The sequence below is a fragment of the Mesocricetus auratus genome, unplaced genomic scaffold (assembly GCF_017639785.1).
Source record: "Mesocricetus auratus isolate SY011 unplaced genomic scaffold, BCM_Maur_2.0 Super-Scaffold_100707, whole genome shotgun sequence".
Lineage (NCBI taxonomy): Eukaryota > Metazoa > Chordata > Mammalia > Rodentia > Cricetidae > Mesocricetus > Mesocricetus auratus.
Window position 1 is genome coordinate 734,490 of NW_024429269.1, and position 27,158 is coordinate 761,647.

Sequence of the window (27,158 nt, forward strand, 5' to 3'; positions counted from 1 at the left end):
GCAAGCACCCAGTTAAATGCTTTGCCTAGTATTCATGACGGCTCACAACGATCTGGAACTCAAGTTCTAAGGCATCCACTGAATGCCCTCCTCTTACCTTCATGGGCACCAGGCATGCATATGGCATATGCAGCAGGCAAAGCACTTATAAACATACATGGAAAGAATTGAAAGGACTAGATTAATGGTGCACAGCCAGTTCCTTTTGCCTTTAAAGGAATTTGTTGCTCTGATCCTAAGAACTATCAAGAGATCAAGGTGAAAACACAGAAAAAAAAGTCCACAGTAATCTAAATTTTCATATACAATTCTATCTGTGCCATATGTCATGTTGTTCAATAAGACACAGCTACCAGAAACATGTAACTATTTAAGTTTAAATGAATTAAAATGAAGTAATTTTCTTTAGAACTGTGTCTCGGTTGTACCAACTTCAATTGTCCAACAACTAAGGGGTTAGTTGGCCTGTGTACTCAACAGCACAGATACACACACACCTCAGTGCGGGAAGTAGCACTTGGCAGCACTCTGTAGACAACGGCCACTGAGCCAGGTATGGAGGCACACACCTATGATTCCAGCATTTGTGGGGCTGAGAAAAGAAAATCATATATAGCCTGAGCTATATAATAGAGTTCTTATATGCAAACAAACAAGCTACCTAACTATGTAAATCAAAAAGACAAATAGAATATAGGTCTTATGAAAAATAATAGACAAAATTAAAAATCTCAAACTGAGATTCAAACTGAACATGAACCTAATGTTAAACCTTGAAATGATATACATTTCTCAAGTAGTTTGAAAAATAATCTGGCCTGTTAAATTCTGTTTGGAATTAAAATTTATGAAAAATGTAGTGTATGCCTGAGCAAGATCCAAGAAAACAGAGACAAATGAAATCCAGGCTGGCTGACCACCGCATTAGTCTCTCTCCGAGTCTGAAGTGGCACCAGCACTTAGATGACACATCAGATCTAACGCCGAAACTCAGTCATTCAACAAACAAATGACTCCCCACTATCCCATTTTTTGGAGGGGAGAGGTATGGGGTCTCACTGTTTATTCCAGTCCAGGGTCACAATCCCAATCCTCCCACTTCAGCTGGGATTATAGGTGTGAGTCTCCATGCCCACCTTCAGAAAAAACAATGGAAAGGGCAATAGCCCTCCAGCCACCCGGCCATGCTGAGTGGCGCTTCACAATTTCCATAAGCTTGCATGATCCCACCAGTAACCCTCATCCTTAAACTCCTCAGAGCCTAACCTCCAAGTCGGTTCCTGCCAAAGTTGCCCCTCTGAGATTACAGTTCTTCAGTTTTGCATTTTTTAAGGTGGCAACTCGAAGGTTAATTCCTGTCATCTGACTTCCTTCCATATCCACGCCTTTCAGATTAGCACCTGCAAAAAAAAAGCAAGGTTTTGGGGGAGCTTACCATAAAAATATTTACAGTTAACCACTGAAAACAAAAGTACAAGATGATTTAAGGAAGGGGAATGAGCCAAGACCCCACAACTTGTGGAAATAAATTTACCCAACTTGCAATATAGATTTCAATGGTGGCAATTTATTTTTTTTTTAAGATTTTTTTATTTATCACGTATACAATGTTCTGACTGCATGCCAGAAGAGGGCACCAGATCACATTATAGATGGTTGTGAGTCACCATGTGGTTGCTGGGAATTGAGCTCAGGACCTCTGGAAGAGCAGCCAGTGCTCTTAACCTCTGAGCCATCTCTCCAGCCCCTTATTTTCTTTTTTAAGATTTTATTTATTATATATACAGTGTTCTGCCTGCATGTATGCCTGAAAGCCAGAAGAGGGCACCAGATCTCATTATAGACTGCCATGAGCCACCATGTGGTTGCTGGGGATTGAACCCAGTCCTCTGGAAGAACAGTTAGTGAGTGCTCTCCAGCCCCAGTAATTTATTTTCTTATGGCATAAAATAAAATGTTTGAATAATACTTCTGAGGAGAGAAATCAATATTGTCTTTTGATAACTAGCACTTTTCTAATATGCCTCTGTAAAATCATGATCAAGGGAGACACACGCACCATCTCACCTAAATCCACATAAATAAAATGCCAAACAACAAAACACTAGTGAAATATTAAAACTCGACACAACACTGCAGGGTAAACTGAAATTCCTCATTTTTGTCAACATAAGAAGAAGATCTTATTTTCAGGGTTGGAGAGATGGCTCAGGGGTTAAAAGCACAGACTGTTCTTCCAAAGGACCTGGGTTCAATCCCAGCACCCACATGGCTACTCACAACTGTCTGTAACTCCAAGATCTGACATCCTCACACAGACACACATGCAGGCAATGCATATAAGGTTAAAAAATACATAATTAGAATAATTAAACACAAAAATAATATCTTATTCTCTTAAAAAGTTCAGAGGTTGATAGATATTTAATTGACTGGGATCAAAGTAAAGTGACTCTCCAGTTCTGGCCTCAGAGGAAGCTCCACCCACAGCCTTCCTGTTTCACCTCTAACAACAACTTTATTAATGGTTTCCTTCTAGGCAGGAATAGGCAGATAGGCTCTCACCCTCTAAGTTGGCTTTAAGACCGGAAGGATCCTCAAAATTACAGAGCCTCAGGGATGCGCCTTCTGCGTTTGAGCAGAGCATCTTGACTCCCTGGAGATTTGCACACTGTGAACACAAGAGTCCCGGCTGTAAGGGTTAAACTTGATAACATCTGTGCAAGCAATAAGAAAGAAATTAATAGGAAAGGCCCAAGTCAACACATTTGCAATTTGCTATTTTCTGTTTATCCTGAAGACACCTTTAAAGAAACCCAACAAGAACTGAGAACTTTTGAAAGAACTACATTAAATGTAAACACCAAATGAACAACAGCATGTCCATTTTGCATAGTGCATGAGATCAGATAAAGCTATGCAATCTAAACTATGACAGCCTATTCTATCTTTATAAACAGCCCTAGACATCACAAAATAATGTTCAAAATGTAAGTGAAATAAGGAAGACATAAACTCAGGGGATAGAATTTATCTTCCTAATCATGAAAGGAATTAAAAAAAAAAGAAATTCTTGATGTCCCATTCCTTCAGAGGCCAGGACACTAATGCCACCACTCGCTTCATCATTTATCTATACAACACTAACCACCTGTTTCTTGAGTCTTTCTGTGTCAACCACTGCTCTATGGCATTGCCAATCCTGAGCACAATGCATAACGAGGAGAGCAGAGAGTTGGAAAATTCATGCGTGAGTTTAAGTGTGAAGTCATTGCTTTCAAGGCCTGGAGTATATGAGGTATTGATCAAAATGACAAGTGTCTCTGTAAAACTAACATTAAAATATTTCTTCACAATTGTGACAATCAAAACAGAAGCTGAGTGTGTTAAAATTTGCAACGTAGAATATACATGATAATTGTTCTTTGTCTAAAATCCTAAGACTGATAAGTTATAACCATACTTATTAAGGGAGATCTTTGGTTTTTGGCGGCAGTTGTATTCAGCTTCAGTCACTTCCAGTAAAAGGAGACAAGAGAGAGGTAGTCCCACTAACAGTCAATGGACAAATACTTGCTTACTCCCATCTTTCCATGCCTGGACCCTAATGAGAAAGTACAGAAGCTCTGCCAAGGTAGATGATATAAGGATATTAAGAGATCAAAATAATTAAAGGATGACTAGATGTATACCTTAAAATCTAACAAGACAGGAAGTTGCCATCTGCAAATGAATGCCACTGCTTTTGGTTTTTCTCTATTAATACTCCCAAATAAGACATATGACCTTTACCCAGATTTCCCAGGTAATTCTGCAGGTAAAAGTCTACATCCAGGACTGTGCTCTGGAATATCATGAAGTAGGAAATACAAGAAAAACTGTAGTAAAATTTTCAATCTTTAACCATGCAAAGCACTTCAGGTTGTTACTTCTGAGAATGTGCAATTCAGCTAGTAACATCAGTACCATATTTATAAGAACTGTTTTATATTATCAAGAGAGGCAATGTGTTTTGATGAAACCAGTTAGGTCATTTACTGTTATTTTAAAAATATATGATATTATACTTCTTAAATGGCATTTGTCTTTAAGAGATAAAATTCTATATATTTTGAAGTAATGTGCTGTGTAAAAATATTCTGTGGTAAAGTACAAAATAAAGAAAGTTGACTACATGCTAGTGTTTGCTGAGGTTAATGGACAAAGATAAAATGGAGATTCACTGTATTATTAAATTTTGTAAATATTTGGTATTTTCCAAATGAAACAGTCCTTTTAAAAGAAAAATAAATACAAAGAAAGCACTCTTTGGATTCTAGTTCCTACTCTAATAATTCTTTCTGGCCTTTGGCAAGTCTCTAGGCTACAGATTAGCAGCCTATAAAACAAGGTCAGACTAAGCAAGCCTTCCAGTTCTTGGTACTCTAAGTTCCCATCAATCTATCAGGCTGTACTAGGAATATGCAGCGAAGATAAGAGATGAATCATCAGCCTCTATGCAGCCAGACAAGTCAAAAGCCAGCAAAGCATGCAGAAGAAACACCTTCTGATGCAAGGTATGGACTCCTCAACAGTGATGGCAACAGGGACCACCTATGTTTACAGTCAAAGTGGTGGATTTCTCCACAAAGGTTCAGGGACTATGATGGAAAGAAGCAAAATTACAAACTGGGTGATAAGTTCAACAAAAGGCGGGAGCCCTAGGGGCACCCTTTATGGCAGAATGCTCAACACATACCATATTTTATGGACATTGCAATATTCATGGCTATTAATCAACGACCACCTTCAAATACCAAAGGCAATGAGAAGTTAACTTTGACCCTCATAGCTTACAACTTAGCACCACTCCTCAATATAAGTCAATTTTATTAGCAGTGATTAACTTACATTCCTATTACATTTCACTATATGAGAAATATATACTGGTCTTCACATCCACTATTTAAGGTAGGCAGAAAGAGAATCTTGAGTCCTAGTGCACAGAGAACATTATGTCTCAGTTCACAAGAACACCTTAATTAAATAGATTTGAAAAAACAGTTGTTTTGAAATGACGAAATCTATCTTTATCTTTTTCTGTCCCTACCTAAACTAAGCAGTCTTCCAACATTTCAATGAAAGCTAACTCCTTGAAACTTGTCTTTATGCTGTGAGTTTATGTCTTCTGCCTATTTTGAAACTAGACCATTCAGCCTGAGGTAGAACAGAGAGAGTAGCAGTATCTAAAATGTATATTGGCTGATTTTTTTTATTAGACTTGATATAGAAGTTGTGATAAACAGGATGAATTAATGAATAAAACCAAAATTATAATAACTCAATAAATGACTATCAAAAGCAAAATGCTATACCTGGTATAATTAATTAACAAAACAGACTAGAACCCTGAGATAAAGAATTTGTTACTGGCTCTGTATGTATTCTCTACCAGAATAACCCAGGTAACTACTACATAAATACATATACATGCATAAACATATATACATGACATATTCTCACATATGTGTAGAAAAAGGAAGAGTACCATCAAGATGCTGACTTCCAGAATGCCCACCACACCCACTTTAGATCTCTCCTCCAGATACTTCTAGTCATTACCTTTCCCATTCACAAATGAGGCTCGGCAGATTTCATGTTCTTTCTGGCTTTCCATATAAGTTGGCAAATAATACAAGTTCTGACAAAGCTAGTCTACTACTTTGAGGAGCTCAGGACCTCATTTCAGGATTTAACCTTATGTTTCACAAAGGATATGAATAAAACCAACCCATTCCACCTTTAGATACTCCAGAGTCAGCCACATGGTAGTTATCTATGTTGAAGTAAACACTCTGCAAGAAACATACAATTCCTGCATTTGAGAATACTCAACAGCCTAAATTTTAATTTTCCTTATGACTAAAGAACGTTGATTCTTACGTCGAGAACTGATCCAGAAAGATCAGCTCGTTCAAGATTAGCACAGCAGAGATTTGCATGTGCAAGGTTGCAGCGGCTTAAATTGGCCATTTTGAAGTTAATGTATCGAAGGTCCAAACGGGAAAGATCAGCACCACTGAAGTTTAAGCCCTGGAATTAAAAAGCAGACTGTCATGATGCTGGAACTTTCTGTCTGAACTGAGCTTAATTACTGTAACTAAGCACTGAGATTTTCAGAAGCCATTGGCCTTTCCATCACTTGGAATTTATTATCAGCATAAGCAAGCACAACTGAGTACATGGCTTTCATGGGTTCTCATAAAAGGAATTTTATCTCTACATATTAGCATAGAGCTGGCTACAGTCACTGAAAGATGGATATCCTAGAGAGGGACCATAGTCCATCGTATACCTGCTGATAACCATTACTGTGATAAACTGAAGAGCAATCATTTTACGAATTCTCAAATCCAACCATCTTATTTAAGGGGAGTAAAGATGGTGTCTTCAAAATCTGTACTGCTTTAAAACTCAAACGTTTCTACCACTGACTGGCCACACATGGTAACTGCATATAAACTTAAAAAACTGCTGCAATGTCCATGTTACTCAAGAACTGCACTAATTATGACAATCAAAAAGGCTATTCCATCTATTCTGTGCTAGTCACTTTAAAATTAAATCAAGGCCACAGGTTATAATTAAACCACATCTTGCATTTAAAAAAAAAAAAAAAGACACTCAGGATTGTGGAACCGCTTTTAGATCTGTCTGCTTCAGTTACCTGGCAGCGCAGCTCTGACTTCGTTGGAGTGGCCAGCAGAAATCGAACAAATTCCTTTCGAGATATTGGTGAGTGATCCTCCGGTGGTTGGGAATTCTTGAAAAAGATATTAAAAAAAAAAAATCAATGGTGTCTTTGGGGTAATTCTTAGGATAAGTGTAATATTGATCAAGATAAAAAATTCTCACCTTTATGGCCACTTCTAGATGTTCGATCAGTGAGTCAATACCAAAAAACCTGGCTTCTTCTAGCACGCCTATCAAAATACAAAGCATGTGATTTTCACACAGAACAATTCACTTTGATATTTACATAGCTTTTTTTTCTGTTAAGCTCTCACAAGTGTTGAGGTTCCACAAGTAGGCCTATTTGTTTATTTGCTTATGTGTGTGCATGTGTGTACATGTGGGTAAAAACCAAAGGACAAGCTCAAGTGTTGCTTCTCAGGTGATGACCACCTTTTGTTTGAGAGTCTCTCTCATTTGCCTGGAACTTCACCTAGCAGGCTGGGGCGCTCTGCAGGAGTGTCCAAAGATCCTCCTGTCTCAGTTCTTGCTGTGATTACAAGCTCAGGCTGCCATGTCCAGCTTCTGAAGTGGATCCTTAACCCACTCCAGTTAGTCAAACATTTGGGTCCTGACACTTAAAAGACAAGCACTTGCCGGGAGGTGGTGGTGCACACCTTTAATCCCAGCACTCGGGAGGCAGAGGCAGGCGGATCTCCGTGAGTTCGAGGCCAGGCTGGACCGACAGCCTCCAAAACAATACAGAGAAACCCTGTCTCGTTAAAAAAAAAGACAAGCACTTCACTGACTGAGCTGTCTCCCTAGTTAGAGGGAAGAAGCGTCGTCGTCAGCAACAAGTAGTGGTTTAGAATGCTCCTACATAATGTTGAAAAATATTTTGAAAACATGTTTTTCTGAGACAGATTTGGATATAATCTCATCAGTTGGGGGATAGTCTGGGACACACAGTTTTCCGGTTAGTCTGGGTTACACTATGAGACTCTGAGCGGGGGGAAACAACAGGTTTTTCCACCAAAGAAAAAACCAGAAAGCTAATAATTACAACAAAATCTTGGCATATTTCTAGATTCTATTGTAGTTAAGTAGGCCATTAGCAAAAAATCTTAACACTATATAACTATATAACACTAAAATAATCAATTTAGTGGTGACTTTATTGTAAATCAAATTAAAAGCAGTTCATTTAATCGTAACAATTCATCTACTTTATTAACAGAGTGAATGATTGATTAGGTTTGCTATAAATATCTCAGTGAGTCAGAAAATGATAAAAATGAATAAGAGTTTAAATCAAATTCACAAAATAACTCAATAGTGTAATTCAGACATTTACACTTTATTTCTAAATGGTACAGAGGATTTTGTAGATCATACGCTTTGCTCAGCATGGTTAAATAGGCACACATCTGCATGTGCTTTAGGAGACTCTTTTATTAGAGTATAAGTTAGCCCAATGGGCCATGTGAGGACTATCACTCAGTTGGCTAAACTCACTCAGGAATTACAAAACCAACAGACACAACCCTTCCCTTTAGATTCTAAACTCGTAAGAAAGGCCAAGCAGTTAGTTGGGAGGAAGCAAATACTCTCTTCTGGGAAAGTCAATGTCCACTTCCAGTCATACAACTGAAGAGGAAAGCTCAGAGCGGCACAACAAGGAAGCTGGCACACGTCCATGCCCAGCCTCAGGTGCACACTCACGGGGTCACGTGTTCCATGCCCAGCCTTAGGTGCACACTCACGGGGTCACGTGTTCCATGTCCAGCCTCAGGTGCACACTCATAAGGTCACGTGTTCCATGCCCAGCCTCAGGTGCACACACACGGGGTCACGTGTTCTCTGCCCAGCTGCAATGCTCCTTCTCTGTATCCCTCCCAAGAGGCAGTGCAGGTATAAATCCTTATAAAAATCCAGAATAAAGATGCTCTCTTGGCCTCCCTCTCAGTTCACCAAGACCTTTTGTGTAAACCAGACCCTCTTGGGGAATGTGGTATGGTTTCCTTTCTAATCCAACTTTAAAACATCCAGAAACATACACAAAACCCCACCTTCAAACAGCTGAAAGGAAATCCAGTCTATTTTCCACTAGCACCAGTAACACCTAGACTTGAACTCTAGTTCCACTACTCCACTTCTGTCTTAGAAAAATTACTGTAGATTATTTTTAAAGTATTAGATGACGTGAGGGAACCTGCCAGCATTAGAAAAACTTTTGGGTAGAAACTGTACTTATTCAAAATGATGTATAAAATGTACCAAGGAGTGTTCTTCACTCACGGACATGAGAAGAGGACATCACAGAACACTGGTATCAGAGGAAGTGGCTCTGACAACTGCTGACCACCAGGATGTACACTTTTGAACTAGTTTGTGGGAAGAACCTGGATATTTGGGAAAGCATGGTAGAAAATGCTAACACCTCTATCAGTGGAGTTTAATAAACAATACTGCTGGAAGCTCAGATTACCAGACCAGTAGGAATGCAGAAAGTAAAGGCCTGGTTCACAACACTTAGAATCCTACTGTCTTAGCATAGAAGTCATTCATATTATATTCTGGCAAAGGATTTCTTCTTAGTGTCCAGGACCCAAGAGCTTAAGTGAGGCTGAGTTTAAAAACAATGGACTAATTAGCCTGCTGGAGGGAGTATCAAGACAGTTGAGCATCCAGACTGCATCCCAGGCAGCAGCTACTTAGCCTGGCTTCTACGGAGAACTGGAAGCACAAAACAGAAAAATAAGACTTGAAAACCAGTATTTTGGCCAGAAAAAGAATGTATATAACTTTGTAGATGAGGGGGGAAACTTGATAAAGAGTTTAACACCATCTCAAAGAGATCAAGTACTTTGATAGTGGACTTCTCAGGAACTGACTCACCACCACAGGACCACGGATATGAAGGTCTGACTTCACTTGAAAATTTTTGCATTGAGAAGGCAAGTAGAATTAGCAAAGTGTTTTTTTTTTCAGATGCAGTCATGCAGGTTTTCAGCATACATTCCATGTCATAGTCTAAGGTTTCAACCGTCCTAATGTGTGACCATTTAATATGGTTCTCATGTTGTGATGACCCCCGATCATAAAATTATTTTCATTGTTACTTCATAACTACAAGTTTGCTGCTGTTATGAATCATAATGTAAATACTTTATATGCAGATGGTCTTAGGCAACTCCACTTCTTAGAAAAATTACAGTAGATATAAAAGGGTGAAAGGGTGGCTTGACCCCTAAAGGGGTTGTAATGCACAGGTTGAGAATCACTGGTCTAAGGGGACTCAGCTAACATTGAACTGGCAGCAGAGATCCACATAACACTATTCCTGCATGAATATAAAATTCCAGGATTCTAGGATCAGAGGTTTCTGTCTAGATTTTAAAAGCAGGCAGTTACACGTATCCTGACACAGTACTGTCTGCCAAGGAAAGCTGCCGGGGGGGGGGCAGTTGGGGAGGTAGGGGGTGAGGGTCAGCAAAGCCAGCCCAGGAAGAGAGGCCATGGGCAAATCAAAGGGCAAGGGACAGTAGGGGGCACTTAAAAGACTTGGGAGCTCACATTATATGCCCTAGATGCTGCCAGACAAGGAGCTAAAGGGTTTAATGTCTGCCTTGCTCAGTTTGCTCCTGCATTTGAATGAGAAATGTTTATGAGGAATGTTCCATAGGCTCAAGTATTTGAACCCTTGTTCCCCAGCTGGTGGGGCTGTTTGGAGAGACTGTGCCTTTAAAAGATGGTGCCTTGCTGGAGGACAGCCTTGAGAGTTTATAGTCTGGTCTCTGTTCATGTCTGTGGTTGAAGACGTGATCTCTCAGCTTCCTGTTCCAGCTGTCTGCTGCCATACCCTCCTGCCATAAGTCATGAAGGACTCTCCCTCTGGAACTGTAAGCCCAAATCAACTTTTTCTTCCTTCTCTTTTCTGTGCTTCAATTCTTCTCTTTGAGAACAGGGGTGCTTATTCTGGTCATTGTATCTTGAAAGTATGCAATTTCAGTTTTGATTTTTCGGGGGCTTACAACTAAGAGACTGCTTTGAGTCTCAGTAGTGACTCCAGAGTTGAGGTTCTGAACAATGTTGCAACTGATAAGACAGTTGTGAAGCTGGACAATGAATTCACAATAAGCCTTTGGGACCTGGGGCAGAATGCTATGGCTTAAATATGAAAGGATCCCCCAGACAGAAGGAGTGAATGTTGGTCTGCTGTTGGTGTTAACATTTTGGAAGGTTCTGAAAACTTAGGAAGTGGGGCCTTGTTGGAAGAAGGAGTTAGTGAGGTATAGCTTAAAAGAGACCTGGTCCCCAACCCCTCCACACCCTCTGCTTCCTGTCTGCCATGAGACTTAAGAACCTCTTCTAGCTCCTAGTGTCATCATGTCCTGCCAAAACACATGGAACTTAGCAACAATAGACTTAACCCTATGAAACTGAGAGTCAAAATGGCCATCTCTGTCATTGTTGTGTCCAAATACTAGACAGAAGCAACCTAGGGGAAGAGACAATTATCTGGGCACATGTTTTCGAAGACACCACCCATCATATAGAGAGCACAAGGCAGTTTACAGGACTGGAGCAGCTGGGTCCACAGCAGGAGCAACGTGCGATGTGACTTCTTTATATGTCAGTAGCAGACAGGAACGAGCTGAGTAGTACTTTCAAGTGCAAGCCCCATGACCTAAGCTGACTAGCTAGACTATACATCCCTAAGATTCCACAGTCTCCTAAGTCAGCACCACCACATAGGAGGCAAGTGTTCAAACTGTGGGGGACACAGCACATTTAACCCATAACAAGTTATCTTCCCAGATATTTAGCCATAGGTATGCAGAAATAACTATACAGATGTGGCCCACAAACTGCCATGCTCCCCACAATACCGGAAGTACTGACAGGCCAAATTCATTCACTTGGGGAATGCTGTGGTTTGCAAAACGAATGCTCCCCACAGAGCCATAGGTAAAGGCCTGGCCCCTACGGTACTAGTATCAGTCAGTGGTGTATACCCATAAAAGGTAGGGCCTAATTGCAGGTCCTTAAGACACTGGAACCATACCCTCAAAAGGGGTTGTGGGAGCCACGTTTCTCTACTCACTATCAAGATGTGACCATCGTGTGCTCTACCAAGCTAAGCCACCATCTGCTGCCCTCACCAGATGCTGGGCCAGTCAAGTCTACCTGATCTTAGCTCTAACCTCAAGAACTGTGAGTTAATAAATCTTCTCTTTAGAACTTAGATACTCCTGAAGTTTGTTTTAGTAATACATAGCTAATTAATACAGAAACCTGCAAGCTCTCAAATACAGAATCACTACTGAACCGCAGTGAACCTTCACAAACATCCTGAAGTGCAGGTAGGGATGAGAGAATCTTAATACTCATTTTTCAAATGGGTCTTAGAGAAACTTGCCCCAAGTTAATTTTCTAATAAACTGCAAAACTGAAACATTATTATAGTCAAGATTCAAAAGCTTTGTCTTTCCTTTTGACCACACTACTCAATATAGTAATAAATCCCATTTAATTCACAGAAATAATAGAAACCTATAAAAACTCCTTGTGACAGAATCTAAATCTACTTAGAATCCAAATAAAAAAGGCATGGGCTGGACATACAAATATAAGCAAAGATAACCTGTCAGAAAGACTACCTATCTGTACCGATACCGACACTCCCATACTCACAGTACTCGGATATGTGTGAAAAACTTACCCAGTAAGTTAATGCCATCGTTCACAATGAGCTGTCCATGACGTAAGTAGTTCAAAATAGGTTCAAAGTACTCAGGACTTCTGTCAATTAAGAAAGCTCCTCTATGATCTTGCTTATTTCCCCAGACACCTGCGATACCATTTAAATGGAGAAATCCCCCCATAAACAAAAATAGTCAGAATTTGTGTAAGGAAAATAAATCACATAACATGCCATCAAATCTTTACTCCTATAAAAATTATTTCACTCCACTCCATAGCTACAAAGTCGGCTCAGATGAAAAGGACCACAAAGGAAGTGAGAACGTGTCTACTCACCTTTGTCCTTGAACATGTGCGCCAGCATACTGTCGGGCTCTTTATTCACTAAAGTGCTCCTAAGAATTCAGGGAAAAAAATTGATTTCTCCATGTGTCTTTACAAACAAACATATTTAAGTCAAGAGTACACTTGAGTTCAGCTGTTCTCTCAAAGAGATGCATGCTACAACCTGGTAGGAGTAATGCTGGGAAACAAAAATGTGCAGTAAGTTGCCAAAACCGCTTCTAATCTGGCAAGTCCTTTGATTTAATGCTGCATTGATATCTTTTCATTTAAATACTAGCAAGCCATTTTATTACAATATTGCTGACCTTATATTATCTGATGGATTTAAGTTGTTGTTTCTAGAAATATTGCTAACTTCTATGCACAATTCATGTTTATTACTATATCTAAACAGCAAATTTTAAAGCTGAAAAGATGCTTTATTTATGCTTTCTCTGGAATGAAAGGTTAACTTCATTTAATTTTTTCTTAAAAAGCTTTCTAAAAATAGTTTCACATCACATAATATTCTTAAGAAGCATTTGAAAATCTTGTAAGGAAATTGAAGGAAACAGTACATAGTCACTTTCACTCAGTTGTGCTCTTTAAGGCACACATGTATGTATACAGGCACTCGAGCGCGCGCGCGCGCGCGCGCACACACACACACACACACACACACATCCCTACCTTGTTGTTGTAAAATATCGTCCTCCTACATTTAATGTCAGCCAGTCTGTGTGAGATCCTAGTAATCCTCCAGGTGGTTTAGAATCTGTCTGAGGATCTAGAGATGACATATAAAAAGTAACAACTATTAAGATTGAAGATTCTGGGAAGACAATGAAGTACTTTCTCAAAGCAAAGCCCTATAAGAATCTACCAAAGTACCCAATCAGCCACAACAATGCAATCAAAGAGAGAGTCTAATAAACTACTTGACTAAGAAAAGTCATTTAGTGATCAAGAAGAATAGTCACTTAAGACCAGATTTGTTTTGTTTTGTTTTTCGAGACAGGGTTTTTCTGTGTAGCCCCAGCTGTTCTGAAACTCACTCTGTAGACCAGGCTGGTCTGGAACTCACAGATCTGCTTGCCTCTGCCTCCTGAGTACTGTGAATTGACCAGATATGACCAGATTTTTTTATGCCAAACTTTAAGTCAGAATAAATACTCCAAATAAGCAAAGTGTGGATCAATAATTTTTTCAAAGACTTTATTGTAAAACTGACATAAATGTACATGTTTAAAGTTTATAATTTGATAAACTTTGATGTGATTCAGTATCTGATTTTCAAGTACAGAGCCATAACCTGTTACAGCATGCAACATGCTGGAGAAAACTTGGCTCAAAGCTTCTAGGGAGAATCTACTAGAGATTAAGTGTCAGACAGTCAGACTGACAGAATAATATAAGCACTGAAGGCAAACATTCAGTACCCTTGGAGAAGGAAATGTCAATGGAGCTTCAGAAGAAAAGACACTATACAATGGATATGCCTTCTGACAATATGGAAATTGTCACTTCTAACAAAAAGAAGGCAAGAGGATATCCAAAAACTGTTAAGCTGTTGCCAGGCCTTATTGTACTGAAAATTGTGATTATTCCTCTGAAATTTTTATGTGGTTTTTGAGTGGGATGGAGTGGATGAACAATAATGTGACACCGTAATTCCATCACTGTGTTCTTGGAAATCAGGGTTACTGCTATGGAAGAAAGGAGACAAAGTCAAGAAGAGGCCTAGAACCAGACCAATGACACTTTGCAATTAACACTGGCAAGTAAAGATATATGAACAAAAGGGTTTACTGCGGGATCCACTGTGTCACACTATAGCTTCCATGATGAGATTGTTTTTCCATTTTTTATTTTTTCTATTAAATTTTATTTTGGTGGGTGTGGTTGCAGATGCAAATACAAAGGGACAGGAAATGAGTGGGATCAGGATGCATGATGTGACAGACACAAAGAATAAATAAAAAGAAAGGTTAAAAAAAGAAGATACAGGCAGGAATAAACAATAGCATTTATTTGGGTTTTTCCACTTTTTTTTTTTTTGGCTTTAGGGAATTGAACTCAGTAGCAGACGCTGTTTCTATCACTGAACTAAAGCTCAGTCTATTTTGCTAGTATGCAATGAATCAGTCAAATAACCACTTCCTGTCAGGTCAATGGATACAGGATGATGGAGAAAAGATTGAAAAGATTTGCTCCCAGTTTAAAGTGGTGACAGAAGAGGCTACACATTAATTTCCTGGTTTTTTTTTTTTTTTTTTGAGACAGAGTCTCATCACAATGTATCCTGGGTTGGCCTGGAGCTCACTATGCTGGTCAGGCTGGCCTGGAACTCACAGAGATCCACCTGCCTCTGCTTCCTAAGTGCTAGGACCAAAGGCAAGTCATGGCCAGCACACTTACTTTTAATGTGGCCACTACCTGAAGCAAAGCCTCTAGGAATCCCCTGGACTCATCAAATACAATGACTGTGATGTTTTAAGAACACTTAAACACATGCCCATGGGTGACTAGAAGGACAAAATAAATAAAACACTGTTAAGGAATATTTGCTTACTGATGTATTAGGTCTTTTCTTTTGAGATATTCAAATATATAAGCTTTCTTCCGCATGAAAGGATAGTGGCTGAAGCCAAGTCATGTTTTCATTGTTAAGATTTGATCAGCAGTAAAGGACTGTCAAGCACTACGCAAGGAATACATGATTACAAGTAGGAATATACTCAGAGAAGTTCTACCAGTCACTATCAAAGACAATTGTTAAACAGTTGTTTCTAAAATCACAATTACTTTGTCATGTCATATGTCACAAATGTACAAATCTAGCAAATCTTAAAGGAATATAAAAAATATACACTAGAATATAATTATAATTCAAATTATAAGTGTAATTTGACATAAACTAAGTGAAGAATAAAAAAGAATGTGAGTTTGGTCATCATAATTTTTCCATGTTAAGTCACATCGCTCCTCGTAAAGTACTTACCATCTCATGTTTTTTGCTATGGCAAATAAAACTGGGATTTAAAAGTCACTTACCAATAAATGGTTCTCCTTCACATACAAACAACACATCATCATCCCTGGGAAAACCAAAATTTAAAAAGCCACAATCAAAATCTAGAAAACGCATTAACTGGCTGATGACTGTCTGAACTATTCCTTAGGGTTATAAAGGTAACAGGCTCTGTCACCAATCTACCTACAAGAAAACTGTTTGCAATGTTGCAAAGTTGACCTCGACTTAGATTGAAATTCAAGCATGATCGATCCTGTATATCAAAGCATTTTTGAAATGGAAAAAAACAAGACTCACTAACAAATTTTGTGACTGTAGCCTTATATTAACTGAAGAATGTACTATTTTATGTTCAAAAGACATGACTGAAACCAAGGCAATTTTTGTTTTTATTTTAATTTACCCCTAAATAAATCACTGAAGTGCTTTCTCAAATAATTAGCAGCTGCATACCTTAGAAATTAAAATAAACTGTCATATTAGATCTTGGAAAAATGAAACCCTAAGCAACTCTGTTATAAAGACCTGTTCATTACATCTACCATGACTATGTTTAAATATTTCAGGTCATCTACCTACTTGAACTTCCAGTGTAGACTCCTCCCTATAGTCTCCTCCCCAATGACCAGAGACACTACTGTGAGGCAGAAAACACTGTGCAAGCCTTACATACTTCTGTCACAGTCTAGTCACCTGTCTTACAGGGATCATTTGAGGATCAACATAGAAATATATTAGGTCTTTCTGGGGAATAGAATTTGTGACTGGAAATTAGGATGACGTATATAACACGCAATGATGTTGGCTAATTATCCATTGGAAACTGAGGTAAAGAAAAAAAACTAAGAAATTCTAATTTATTTATACTTGCATTTCGATTTGTATTTTCTACTTGCTCACTTTGCCAGTTAACATTTCTAGATTAGTGTGGAAGTCTGTCGTCACAGACAGAGCAACCGCTAAACTATGACCTAGCTAAGCTCCTTCACACCTTAGATGCTCAGTTTCCTTATTTAAAACAAAGGATTTAGAACCCACTGCTTTCAGAGGAAGTCTATTATACTGAACAGTCAGTCTGCCTTGGAATTCAAGTGTAGATTCATCTTTACATACAATATCACTTAAGGCATCATGATCTTCACACCATCAATTAAAAAACTCTTGTTCAGCCAACCAAATGAGATAACTCAAGCAAAGCAATCCCATTGCTGCTGTGACTTCTACCTAGAGTGTCTCCTTTAGCATCTTTGTGCTAAATGACTTCCCTTCCCCAAAGCTGTCTCACTTTGAGGAGTGCAGTGAATCTGATACCTGTTTCAAGCAATAATTTACCCGAGACACTGGAAACACCAAAAGCAGCTATAAAAAAGCAATACCTTGGAAGACCCCTGGTGTTATCTCTAGTTAGACTTTTGTAGTATTTAGCATCAGTTCCTTGTGATATTTATAATTTTAAATGAGTTTAACAGTAAAAAGTACATATAAGAGACTTTTGAAATTTTGAATTATTATAAAGAAATTCTCAGTGCCATATATGACCAATGCAGACTATCAATATGCTGAAATATATACTAAAGTTCCTATATCTGATCAACAGACTTTGAATCCAAGAGATTTAAATTTCAAACAGCTAATTTCAGACAACTGCTTGCCAAAACCCAGCTTTCTCGATAGCAATGAAACTATTGTGTAAGTAAAACAATGTAAGAGCAAGAAGCCAAGGGCACACTACTGACAGCTTTAAAAAGGTGAAGGTTACCTGATCAAAGCAATATCATCAATCAGTCCACCTTTTCCATTATATACACTGGTGGCTTTTATGCCAAGTTTACTGCTGGCCACTGAAAGCAAATCAGACAAAGTTCCATAGACAGCAACCACCTGTAAACACACCAGATCAATTTGAACATTTGCAATGAATGTCATCACTACAACATTACAGACATCATACTCCATATGGATTAAAACATCAAAAGATCATGTAGGAGATTCTGAGCCCTGTCTGATATAGTTACTTTGTGACCCCTACTGTAAAAACTAAAAACTAGAGACTAAAAACCCTAAGGAAGAGAGGGAGGAAAGACTGTAGGAGCCAGAGGGAATGGAGGACACATGGCCCACCAAATCAACTAAGCAGGGCTCATATGGGCTCACAGAGACTGAAGCAGTAAGCATGGTGCCTGCACCAGGTCCTCTGCATATATGTATGGCTGTAAGCCTGGTGATTTTGTGAGATTACTAACTCTGACTCCTTTGCCTGCTCCTGCAACTCTTTTCCTCCTATTGGGTTGCCTTGTCCAGCCTCACAATTTGCCTTGTCTTTTTGTATCTTGTTTTATCCAGTTTGGTTGTTGTCTCAGAGGCCTGCTCTTTTCTGAAGGAAAATGGAAGGGGAGTGGGCTTGGGGGAGGAGGAAGGTGAAGGAGAGCTGGAAGGAGTGGAGGGAGGGGAAATTGTGGTCAGAATGTAGTGTATGAGAGAGAAATCTGTTTTCAACAATAATTTTTTAAAAGAAGAAATTGTGGTAAACCAAACTAATCTAGAATCTTAACATCCAATACTAATTAAGACTGGGACTTAAAATTAGATTAGCATTTTCTATGTGTCAACTTGTTACAAACTCTATACCTTGTTGCTTTAACTGGTAATGAAAACAGTGCTGTCTACCTAAGTTTTATGAGAAAATAAGTTGATGTCTATAGCTTAGCAAAGTGCCTTAAGTCCTTATTATGTTGTTCTTCTATTATTCCTTTGAAGGAATGGCTGCTTTTATGGAATAGGAATGATTTTCTGCTGTTTAGTATATAATTTAATCTATCAACTATAATAGATAACAACGTCCCATCTCATTAATTTTTCCAAAAGCTAAGACCTCTAGTCTTTAGCATCTAGCATTCTGAATGGCACTGCTGGGTTGTATAATTGGCTGGTGTGTCCAACAATGAATCGGGTGGGGTCTAATATATAATGGTGCGTGCAGCTGCACTAGCAGGCGGCTGAGAATTGATTCACACATGGCTCTTGTGCTTTTCAGCTCTACCTGGCTTCCCAGTGGCTGGGGCAATACCTGATGGCAGCACTGTCAGCCAGGGTCTCTGAAAGTTAGAAACAAAGAACACAGCTGCAACCCAGAGGGGCAAAACCCACCACAGCTTGCAAAATGGCCAGGAGAGGAAGGGCACCCCCTCCCTAGAGCTGTACCCTCATCTTGTCCCTATACATTAGCAATTTTCTAAATCCTTCCCTTTCTCCTCTTGTGTATTCTGCATGGCTTTCTTTTGCCTGGCATATCCCTCCCTAGGCCTGGCATCATTAACTTCCTCTCTGTAGTCCTTTCATTTCCATTTGCATACTATAAAATGGATATAAGACGAACACATCTACTTAAAGTGAGCTCCTAAATTAAATGAGACATTAAGATTTTATGTGGCCTATTTTCCTTTCTTTTTAAAAATTTATTTTTATGTCCACTGGTATTTTGCCTGCATGTATGCCTGTGTGAGGGTATCAATCCCCTGGAAGTGGAGTTACAGAGAGTTGTGAGCTGCCATGTGGGTGCTCTGGAAGAGCAGTTAGTGCTCTTAACCTCTGAGCTACCTCTCCAGCCCTGACTTATTTTTCAAAATCAATCAAATTAAACTGCTGTCCACTTCCATATGATTGACTTGGTTTTTCCTATGCCTTGGTTGTTTTCTAATGAACAGAAAGGCTACTCACCACACTCCAGTGCTACAATGACTACATGATGATATTTAAATTTGAATTTGGTAAGTTTAATCAAAAAATTTAAATAAGATTTATTCTATTTATATGGATGCTTTGTCTGCATGTACATTTATCTGTACATTAGGAGAGGCCATTTGATCCCATGAGAATGAAATTATAGATGATTGTAAGCCACCATGGGTTCTGGGAATTGAACTCAGGGCCTCTGAAGGAGCAGCCAGTGCTCTTAACCACTGATCCACCTCTCCAACCCTGCTTAATTAGAAGTTTTAAAAGGCAGTTCATTAACTGCACTACCCATATGTCCAACAGTCAGCTGACCCACACGCTCATGCTCCCATGTGTGTACAATCACAGTTCTACTAGACAGTGCTGTCCTAAGCAGCAGGATAAAGCAAGCAATGCTGAAACATCTATTTTACCCAGGCAACAGCAACCATAGTAACTAAGTGAAGGGTGTGTTACTGCCATCTGAGGTGGTTTGAATCAGAGTGGTTCCTATAGGCTCATATGCTTGCATTCTTAGTTCCTAGTCAGTGGAACTGTTTGGGAAGGATTGGGAGGCATGATGTTGGAAAAGGTGAGTCACTGGGGGTGGCCTTTGAGATTTTGAAAGCCATGCCATTCCCAGTGTGCTTCTCTTTGCCTCTTGGTTGTATCTTAAGATGTAAGCTCTCAGCTACTGCTCTAGCTCCATGCCTGCCTGACTGCTGTCATGCTCTCTGCCATGACGGTCATACACTCTAACCCTCTGAAACTGTGAGCCCCAAATAAATATCTTCTTTTATCTTGGTCATGGTGTCTAATCACAGCAATAGAAAAGTAATCGAGATAACATGTTTCCTGTTCTCAACTTCCCATGAAGTCAACTTCGAACATATGATTGATAAACCCTCACAAACTGACTGGTAAAACCTATTTACAGGATGGTCAAAATTTGACAGCTACTTTTATGTTGCCTGGAAAACCAAGGAATTAAGGTATAAATTGAGTTCAACTTTTTAATATCAATAAATCAGTCTGAAGATAGCAGCAACATAATTTTATTATTCCATCAATTATGGCAATATTAAATGGTGGAAAGAATACAATCAACAGGAAGATATAGGCACTACTTCTACTTGTGGGAATATAAGTCTCCACAATTACTTCAAAAAACAATCTGCAATTACCTTATAAAATTGAACACTTGGGGGGAGGTGGAGGAATCAGAGGGTAGAGGAACACTTAACCAAAATCAAAAGTTTATAATCTTGCAACTGAAGTAAAAAGTATTATCAGAGTGGATAGTAAACAGGAAATATAAAAGAACAAGGAGTGGGGTACTCTGGTCAAAGATTTAATGGGGACAGGGGCAAGTACATAGGATAGAGAAGGTAGTAGGAGTGTGTTAACCAAAACTTAAGGTTATGAGGAGGCCTTATAAAAATCTACTCGTTTGTTTTGTTTTTGTTTTTTGAGACAGGGTTTCTCTGTGTAGCTTTTGGAGCCTGTACTGGAACTAACTCTTGTAGACCAGGTTGGTCTCGAACTCACAGAGATCACCTGCCTCTGCCTCCCAAATGCTGGAATTAAAGGTGTGCACCACCACTCACCACTGCCCAGCTCAAATATACTAGTTTGTAAAATAAATAAAAATAAAATTAGGCACGTGCACATGCATATGAAATACCCTGCATGGGTGGACAATATTGCTACAGAACACATGGGTCATTAAAAATCTCAGTGTCAGGCATGGTATATCTACCTTGGGCTTCAGAGAGGCCCCAGAGGTAACCAAAACAACCATAGGCTATTGCCATCACTCTTGGTTATACACCATAATTATATGGTGAGACTCTACTGTTGAAGATACCATTCATTTTAGATACAGAAGATGAAGAGAAATCAACCTTGACTGACAGAGAAATACTCTCCCTAATGACCAGCTTACAAAGTGTCAAAAGGTGCTGGAGGATGCTGGAGATAAAAAAGACATCAACGGTCTTAAATCAGCGCTGGATCCCACAATACAGACTTGCCTGCTAGGGCATGCTCTGGTGTAATAGTGATGTGTTACAAGGGATACCCAATCACTCTCTGATTTGATGTGAGGCCTGCTCCAGGAGGGATTTCATGTCTGGTACTATAACCCTGGTCAAAAAGCTCATAGGCCTTAGAGGGGAGTTTACTGCTGCTATGTTAAATTGTCAGGCTGTCAAAGTGAGTTAACAATATTTATGCTTATAATCCTAGATTAATGTTGCTCAACTTTGGTCAAGGAAGCTTCTTTTTGCAGTGGGTAATAGTTAATTGAGACTCAAAACTGATTAAAGTGCAAACTATAAGTGACCATGAGTACTCAGTTGTGGGTGAGTCATCTAAGTTACCCTCACCCACATCTCAGGAAGCACCTAAGAATAGCGGGCAAAGAGAATGTGAGAGCGAACAAATGAGCAGTGCTGAGAAATGCTGTGGTCTAGACAGGACTGTTGAACACATCATCTCCAGCAGCTATAGTTACCTGGAGAAGACTTGTGCCATCACAGCAAGCCAGTCAAAATACCAACATGAATGGGGTGAAGGCCCCCAGGGCGAGGCCTTGGTGGAGAATAGATCAGCAATTGAGGCCGCTGAGGGAGGCAGAGTCACTTTCCTTGAGGACAAGGTTGGTGGTGGGAATGTCCATACCCACGTGCATATAAGCAGCACCTACCAGACTCAGGGGGCTAATTTTTAAAATATGTACCTGGAGGGAGCTTGTGAATGCAGGTGTCTGTGCAAAGCAAGGGCATTTGGTTCCCTGGAGCTGAAGTTATGTGCTACCTGATGTGGGTGCTGGGATTCAAACTTCAGTCCTCTATAGGCAGTAAGTACTCTTAACTCCTGGGACATCTCTGGGGGTGAAGGGGAAGAGTATGAGTGGAGAGAGAAAGGTAGTTCTCAAATTACAGCCCCAAAAGCTGTAATTCAAGAACAACCAGGAACTGTGATAGAATTTTATATCCCAGCCTCACTCAGACCTTCTGGGGCTGGAGGACAGTGCTGTTTTAAGTCTTCCCAGTGGTTCTGTGCCTAAAGCACTCTGGGAGTGTTCTTTCTGCTGGAGTACACATATAGTAGTGTATGCGACACAAGTCTGCTGACAGGAGAATGGATATGTATTTTTATATATGGACTTCACTAAAGCATTGAAAATGCAGTTGTTATCACTAATAGAGATATTAAATGGAAAAAGTTCGGGAAGACTAAGAAGGCAGCAAAGAGAAACAAAATAATGGGACGTAGTATTTTCCACTCTGATGTACATCAATATTTTACAATGCAATTTTCTGTATACATCAAATATATTAAGAAGCAAGCTGAAAGAACAACAAGTTCTTACTCAGGTTTGGGTTCCAAGAGTCAGATTTTTACCTCTAACAATGCAGGGAGTTCCAGTCTGAAACATGACAGCAACATCACATTTCTGACTTAATATCAAGGATGGAAGGGAAGCTCTTTCCTGGACTAAGAACGCAACTGTCAGTACAGAACACAGCTATTGCCTTGCCTGGAGCATTTGGCATGGAGGGTCACACTCAAACGGTAGTTGTTAAGTGGTAGCTGAATGAATGAATGCTGTATACAAAAAGTCTATGATTTGCCCAACTCGTTACTGATGACACTAATACAGGGTTTCTCAGAACCACATTTTATTTAGATGTCTGAATCCTCATTTCCTATTCTTAATACTACGCTTTACAGGGACTAGTAAAGAGGCCAAAGGAAATGGGGAGCATATGGAGCAAAGATGAAAGTTGTAGGCACAGTTGACCTTTCTGGAGCCAGTAGCAGCCCTCTCCTCCCCACAAGTCAAACAAGTCAGGGTTCTGGGGGTATAATCTCCCAAGCCCAACAGGAGAGCAGTTTTGGGCTCGTGCTCAATCGGTTGTATACTTATTTAATTGTAAGGTGCATGCCACTGTCAGAAACATTTATTTTTCTAAATGATATGAGGATTTTTATTTACTCAGATGACAAATTGGTCAGCTGGAATCTTTTAAATATTTATCATTAAATTTAGTGAGATTCTGCTAAATATAAGACTGCCTTTAAACAATAAAGGTTTTCATTCATTTACTTGTGTTTTAATGTGTATAAGCATGTGTGCATTCAGGTGCGCATGCACGTGTGTGTACATGTATGTTGAGGTCAAAGGTTGATCTGAGGAGTCTTCTTCCCATTCTCTTCACCTATCCATTGAGGCAGGATCTCTCAAATGATCCTTGAGTTTGTCACCATGGCCAGCCTAGCTAGCCAGCTTCCTCCTGGGATCCCTCATCTTTGCCTTCAGGGGCTGGAATTACTGGTGGAATCACACAAGCTGCTTGTGCAATGCTTTTAACCTCTGAGCCATCTCCCTAACCCAAGAAATTTTTAAAAACTAAGGCAAAGGGAAAAAAGTTTGTCTGCAAGTATAGGAAAATACTTTTTTTCACATCTTAGTAATTAGAATGACCTCATCATACCACTAGCTAATCGTTCAGAGAACAATATACCCTAAGGAAAAAGTTGAGTATTAATAGCAGTTATTATGTCACATTTCAAATAATATTCTAAAAACATGGGGCTCTTTGGCTTCTGATATCCTATTATTATCATTATTTTAACTTTACAGCCAATGCTATGAAAAGCAGTCAGTCTTGCCACTTTCTCAATGTTTACTGTACTTGCATAATTAATACTGGCTTCAATATGCAGTTTCTTTGAAGCAATCTTTTAGTTATTTGGCATAGTTGATGGCTAATTCAGTTAAGAGTGAATGATGTAAATCTCCACTGTACTTGTAGGCTTCTATATATCATATGTCAAAAAGAACCAACTGGTGCTAGCTATCACCCTATTTGTATGTGTAGGCCTGTGTCCTAGAAGAAAACAAGACTGGCTTGACGAGTTCAGTAATTAAAGGCCCTCATGCTTTTCCAGATTAGGAAGGCCAATTTTTTAAAAATTATTTTAAGTAAAAACATAAATAACACACATCCCTTCCTAAATCTCAAAGGGTCATCTTACACCCTTTATGGTACTTCGTTTTACTTAAGAGAAACCAGCTCTTTCATCAACATTAAGAGCACTTATCAGTTACACAAACAGAAAATGCATGTTTCTATCCTCATGCAAGGTGGTGAGTTTTTCCACCTCACAGCCCATAGCCACAAAGCAAGCTATAAGGAGGAAACCCATTTGAAGAAAAGGTTATTCTCATGACTAAGGGATTAAAAATACAAACCAGGTAAGAAAGGAGACAATCTAAATGATATATTCTACTTTGCAGACTGGAAACCAAACTATTTCAGAGCAGTACTTCATTTAGGACTATTTTACTGAGCATCCATGCCATGTTTACGACAACCCTGATTAAATATAGTTGCTATGTATATACTACATATCCATCCATATACATATGAAGGCAGTATTGTGGTCTTGTCAAATAAGAGTCATTTTAATATTTTTCTATCAGCTAAAAGGAGAGGAAACAGCTTTAGAACATATGTTCTCTGGCTTAGTAGAAAGTACTAGGCATAGTTTCTTTTAAATATTAAATGTTAGTAGTCTTCAGTTCAGACTTTATCATCTTTGTAAAGTCTATGCATGCACAATTATCTGAGATGCGCTTTCCTCTGAGATTTCAAGATTTTAAGTAAATAAGATTTAAGTTGGAAACTCACAGTCAAACCCAAACTTCTTAGAAGTTTAAAAATTTTTAAATAATACACAAAGAGCAACTCACTCAATTTTTGTACAATAAACTTCAGTGGATTCAGAAGAGATAGAATTGAGGATTTATAAGAACCTCTAACCACTCGACTTCCTGGAGAAGCACAACACAGACCAGCACTGGTGAAAGTTCACATCAATACTGGATATACCAATCTCTCGCTAACCACATAGACTTAGTTTAGGAAAACCAGCCAACTACAGAGTTGGCTAAGGAAAAGTTAATGATCAGAACTCATAGAGCCCTTGCGGCACATATTTCTGAAGCACTGGCAGAGCTTATGCCAAGACTATTTTTGTATGAATAGCGAATTTTAAGAAAATAAAGTTGCAGAGCACAAACCTCACTGTGGTTCAGTTTTCCAGAGTCTGTTTATTCAAAACTGCAGAGAAGTTGAAAAGCACCCCCCCCATGCTATGTAAGAATTAAGAGTATTCTGGCTAATTAATAGAGTGGGACCAATGTACCTTGAACTGAAACTTTAAGAGCCTCCATTACTTCTGAGATTTTAAATAGGCTTACTTATGTGTGGGGCGGTCATTTCACCACACATTACTAGTCCGCCAGAGACAGCCCACATTTTCCAAAGAATAACTTTCAAGGGTGGGGCAAGAGGCTGCTGCAACATCGGAAAAATATTTAGCACCACGCCCTCCACGGAGGCCTAAATGCAGCTAAGGCTACTGTCAAATTAAGTCATTCTGGTCTGCTGTCACCGTTCTCCAAGTGACCCAAACAAGGCGACACAATAAAACATGCACCAAAGTTTTGCACAGTGGCAGAGCAGGGGGGCCAGGGCACCTTAAAAGAAGAAGAGGGAGGCATTCCAGACCAGGGACCCATTCTGAGGATGTCACTCAACTGTCCCCCAGAGTTTTCTTCCCCCGACCTGGCCAGGGTCACCCGCCTCGGTGATCTCTGCCTCCTCTCGGGGCAGAGCATTACTCAGCACCGATAAGGACAGGAAGGTGCAGCGGGAAGGTGGGAGGGGACCTCGGCCCGCCGCTCAGGTGACAGCGGAGCCTCGGAGCTCCGGTGGCCGGGCTGCCGGGAACTGTCGGGGACTGCGGGGTCCCCGGGTCGCGCCCCCGCTGCCGCTTACCTTGCCGTTCCTGGGACTGCCGTTCAAGAACAGCGTGACCCGCCGCATCGCGCCGCCCGCGCCGGGTCCTGAGGGAGCCGCCACCCTCGCCCCCGGCCCGCCACCCGCCGCGCTCCGCGCCCGCGAGACCCCTCCCGCCTCCCACCCGGACTCTCCGCCCTTCGCCACCTTCCTGGTCGGCCCCACACTCCTCACGCACGCACTCTCAGTCCCACACCCCGGGGTTGGCCGATCCTCCTTCCCACCCCGCCCCTAGGCTCCTTAGCCCGCTGGCGGCCCTTCCCCCAACCACGCCAAGACCGACACTGAGCAGTGCCAATCAACGCTCGGAGCCGGCCTGCATTCAGCCAATCAGAGTTCTGCCGAGGGGTGGGCTCAGACTAACGCCAGTCGGCGGAGGGAGGAAAGAGAGGCTGAAGGCTTCTTGACGGAAAGGAATATCAGCGAATCAGAGCAAAACCTACTGGCAAAGGGTGGCTCTAAGCGTTACTGAGCAGGCGCACGCAGGAGTGTAGGGGAATTATTTGCATAAAGAGTCGGAGTCTAAGGAAGAGGCGGGGCGCTAAAGTCCCACACACCAGTCAGCGCCTTGCTCTGCTTTAATCCCGCCTACTATCCCACCCACCAAGGTAACGGCTGGTGTCGGGATTGGCTAATGGGTAGACAAGCCATCCTGCGGTTATGTCATGATTGGTCTAATGATTCATTTTCGAAGTTAGCAGCAGCCAATCCAAAGGTTAGAGGCGGGGTTATCAGTTAACTGATGTGTTGCTCCGCGGAACTCACAGCTAGTCCCCAGGGACACCATTTTGCCG

General features: G+C 40.2%; 1 protein-coding gene across 2 annotated transcripts in view; it reads right to left on the reverse strand.

Annotated features, from left to right (window-relative positions):
• Kctd9 (potassium channel tetramerization domain containing 9) overlaps positions 1-26,470 on the reverse strand; it is a 28,736-nt gene extending 2,266 nt beyond the window's left edge. Inside the window, exons 1-12 of one of the 2 annotated variants that reach the window (XM_013117289.3) lie at positions 26,344-26,470; positions 17,535-17,656; positions 15,796-15,839; positions 13,432-13,528; positions 12,754-12,812; positions 12,437-12,565; positions 6,895-6,962; positions 6,707-6,802; positions 5,923-6,072; positions 2,566-2,671; positions 1,267-1,400; positions 498-592 (exon numbers count right to left, since the gene is read on the reverse strand). In XM_013117289.3, the coding sequence (XP_012972743.1) occupies positions 498-592; positions 1,267-1,400; positions 2,566-2,671; positions 5,923-6,072; positions 6,707-6,802; positions 6,895-6,962; positions 12,437-12,565; positions 12,754-12,812; positions 13,432-13,528; positions 15,796-15,839; positions 17,535-17,656; positions 26,344-26,391 (1,148 nt within the window). In that variant the 5' untranslated portion in view covers positions 26,392-26,470. The remainder of the gene's footprint in view (positions 1-497; positions 593-1,266; positions 1,401-2,565; positions 2,672-5,922; positions 6,073-6,706; positions 6,803-6,894; positions 6,963-12,436; positions 12,566-12,753; positions 12,813-13,431; positions 13,529-15,795; positions 15,840-17,534; positions 17,657-26,343) is intronic. The other variant, XM_005075230.4, reaches the window with a different exon arrangement.
• Between the last annotated feature and the right edge of the window lie 688 nt (positions 26,471-27,158).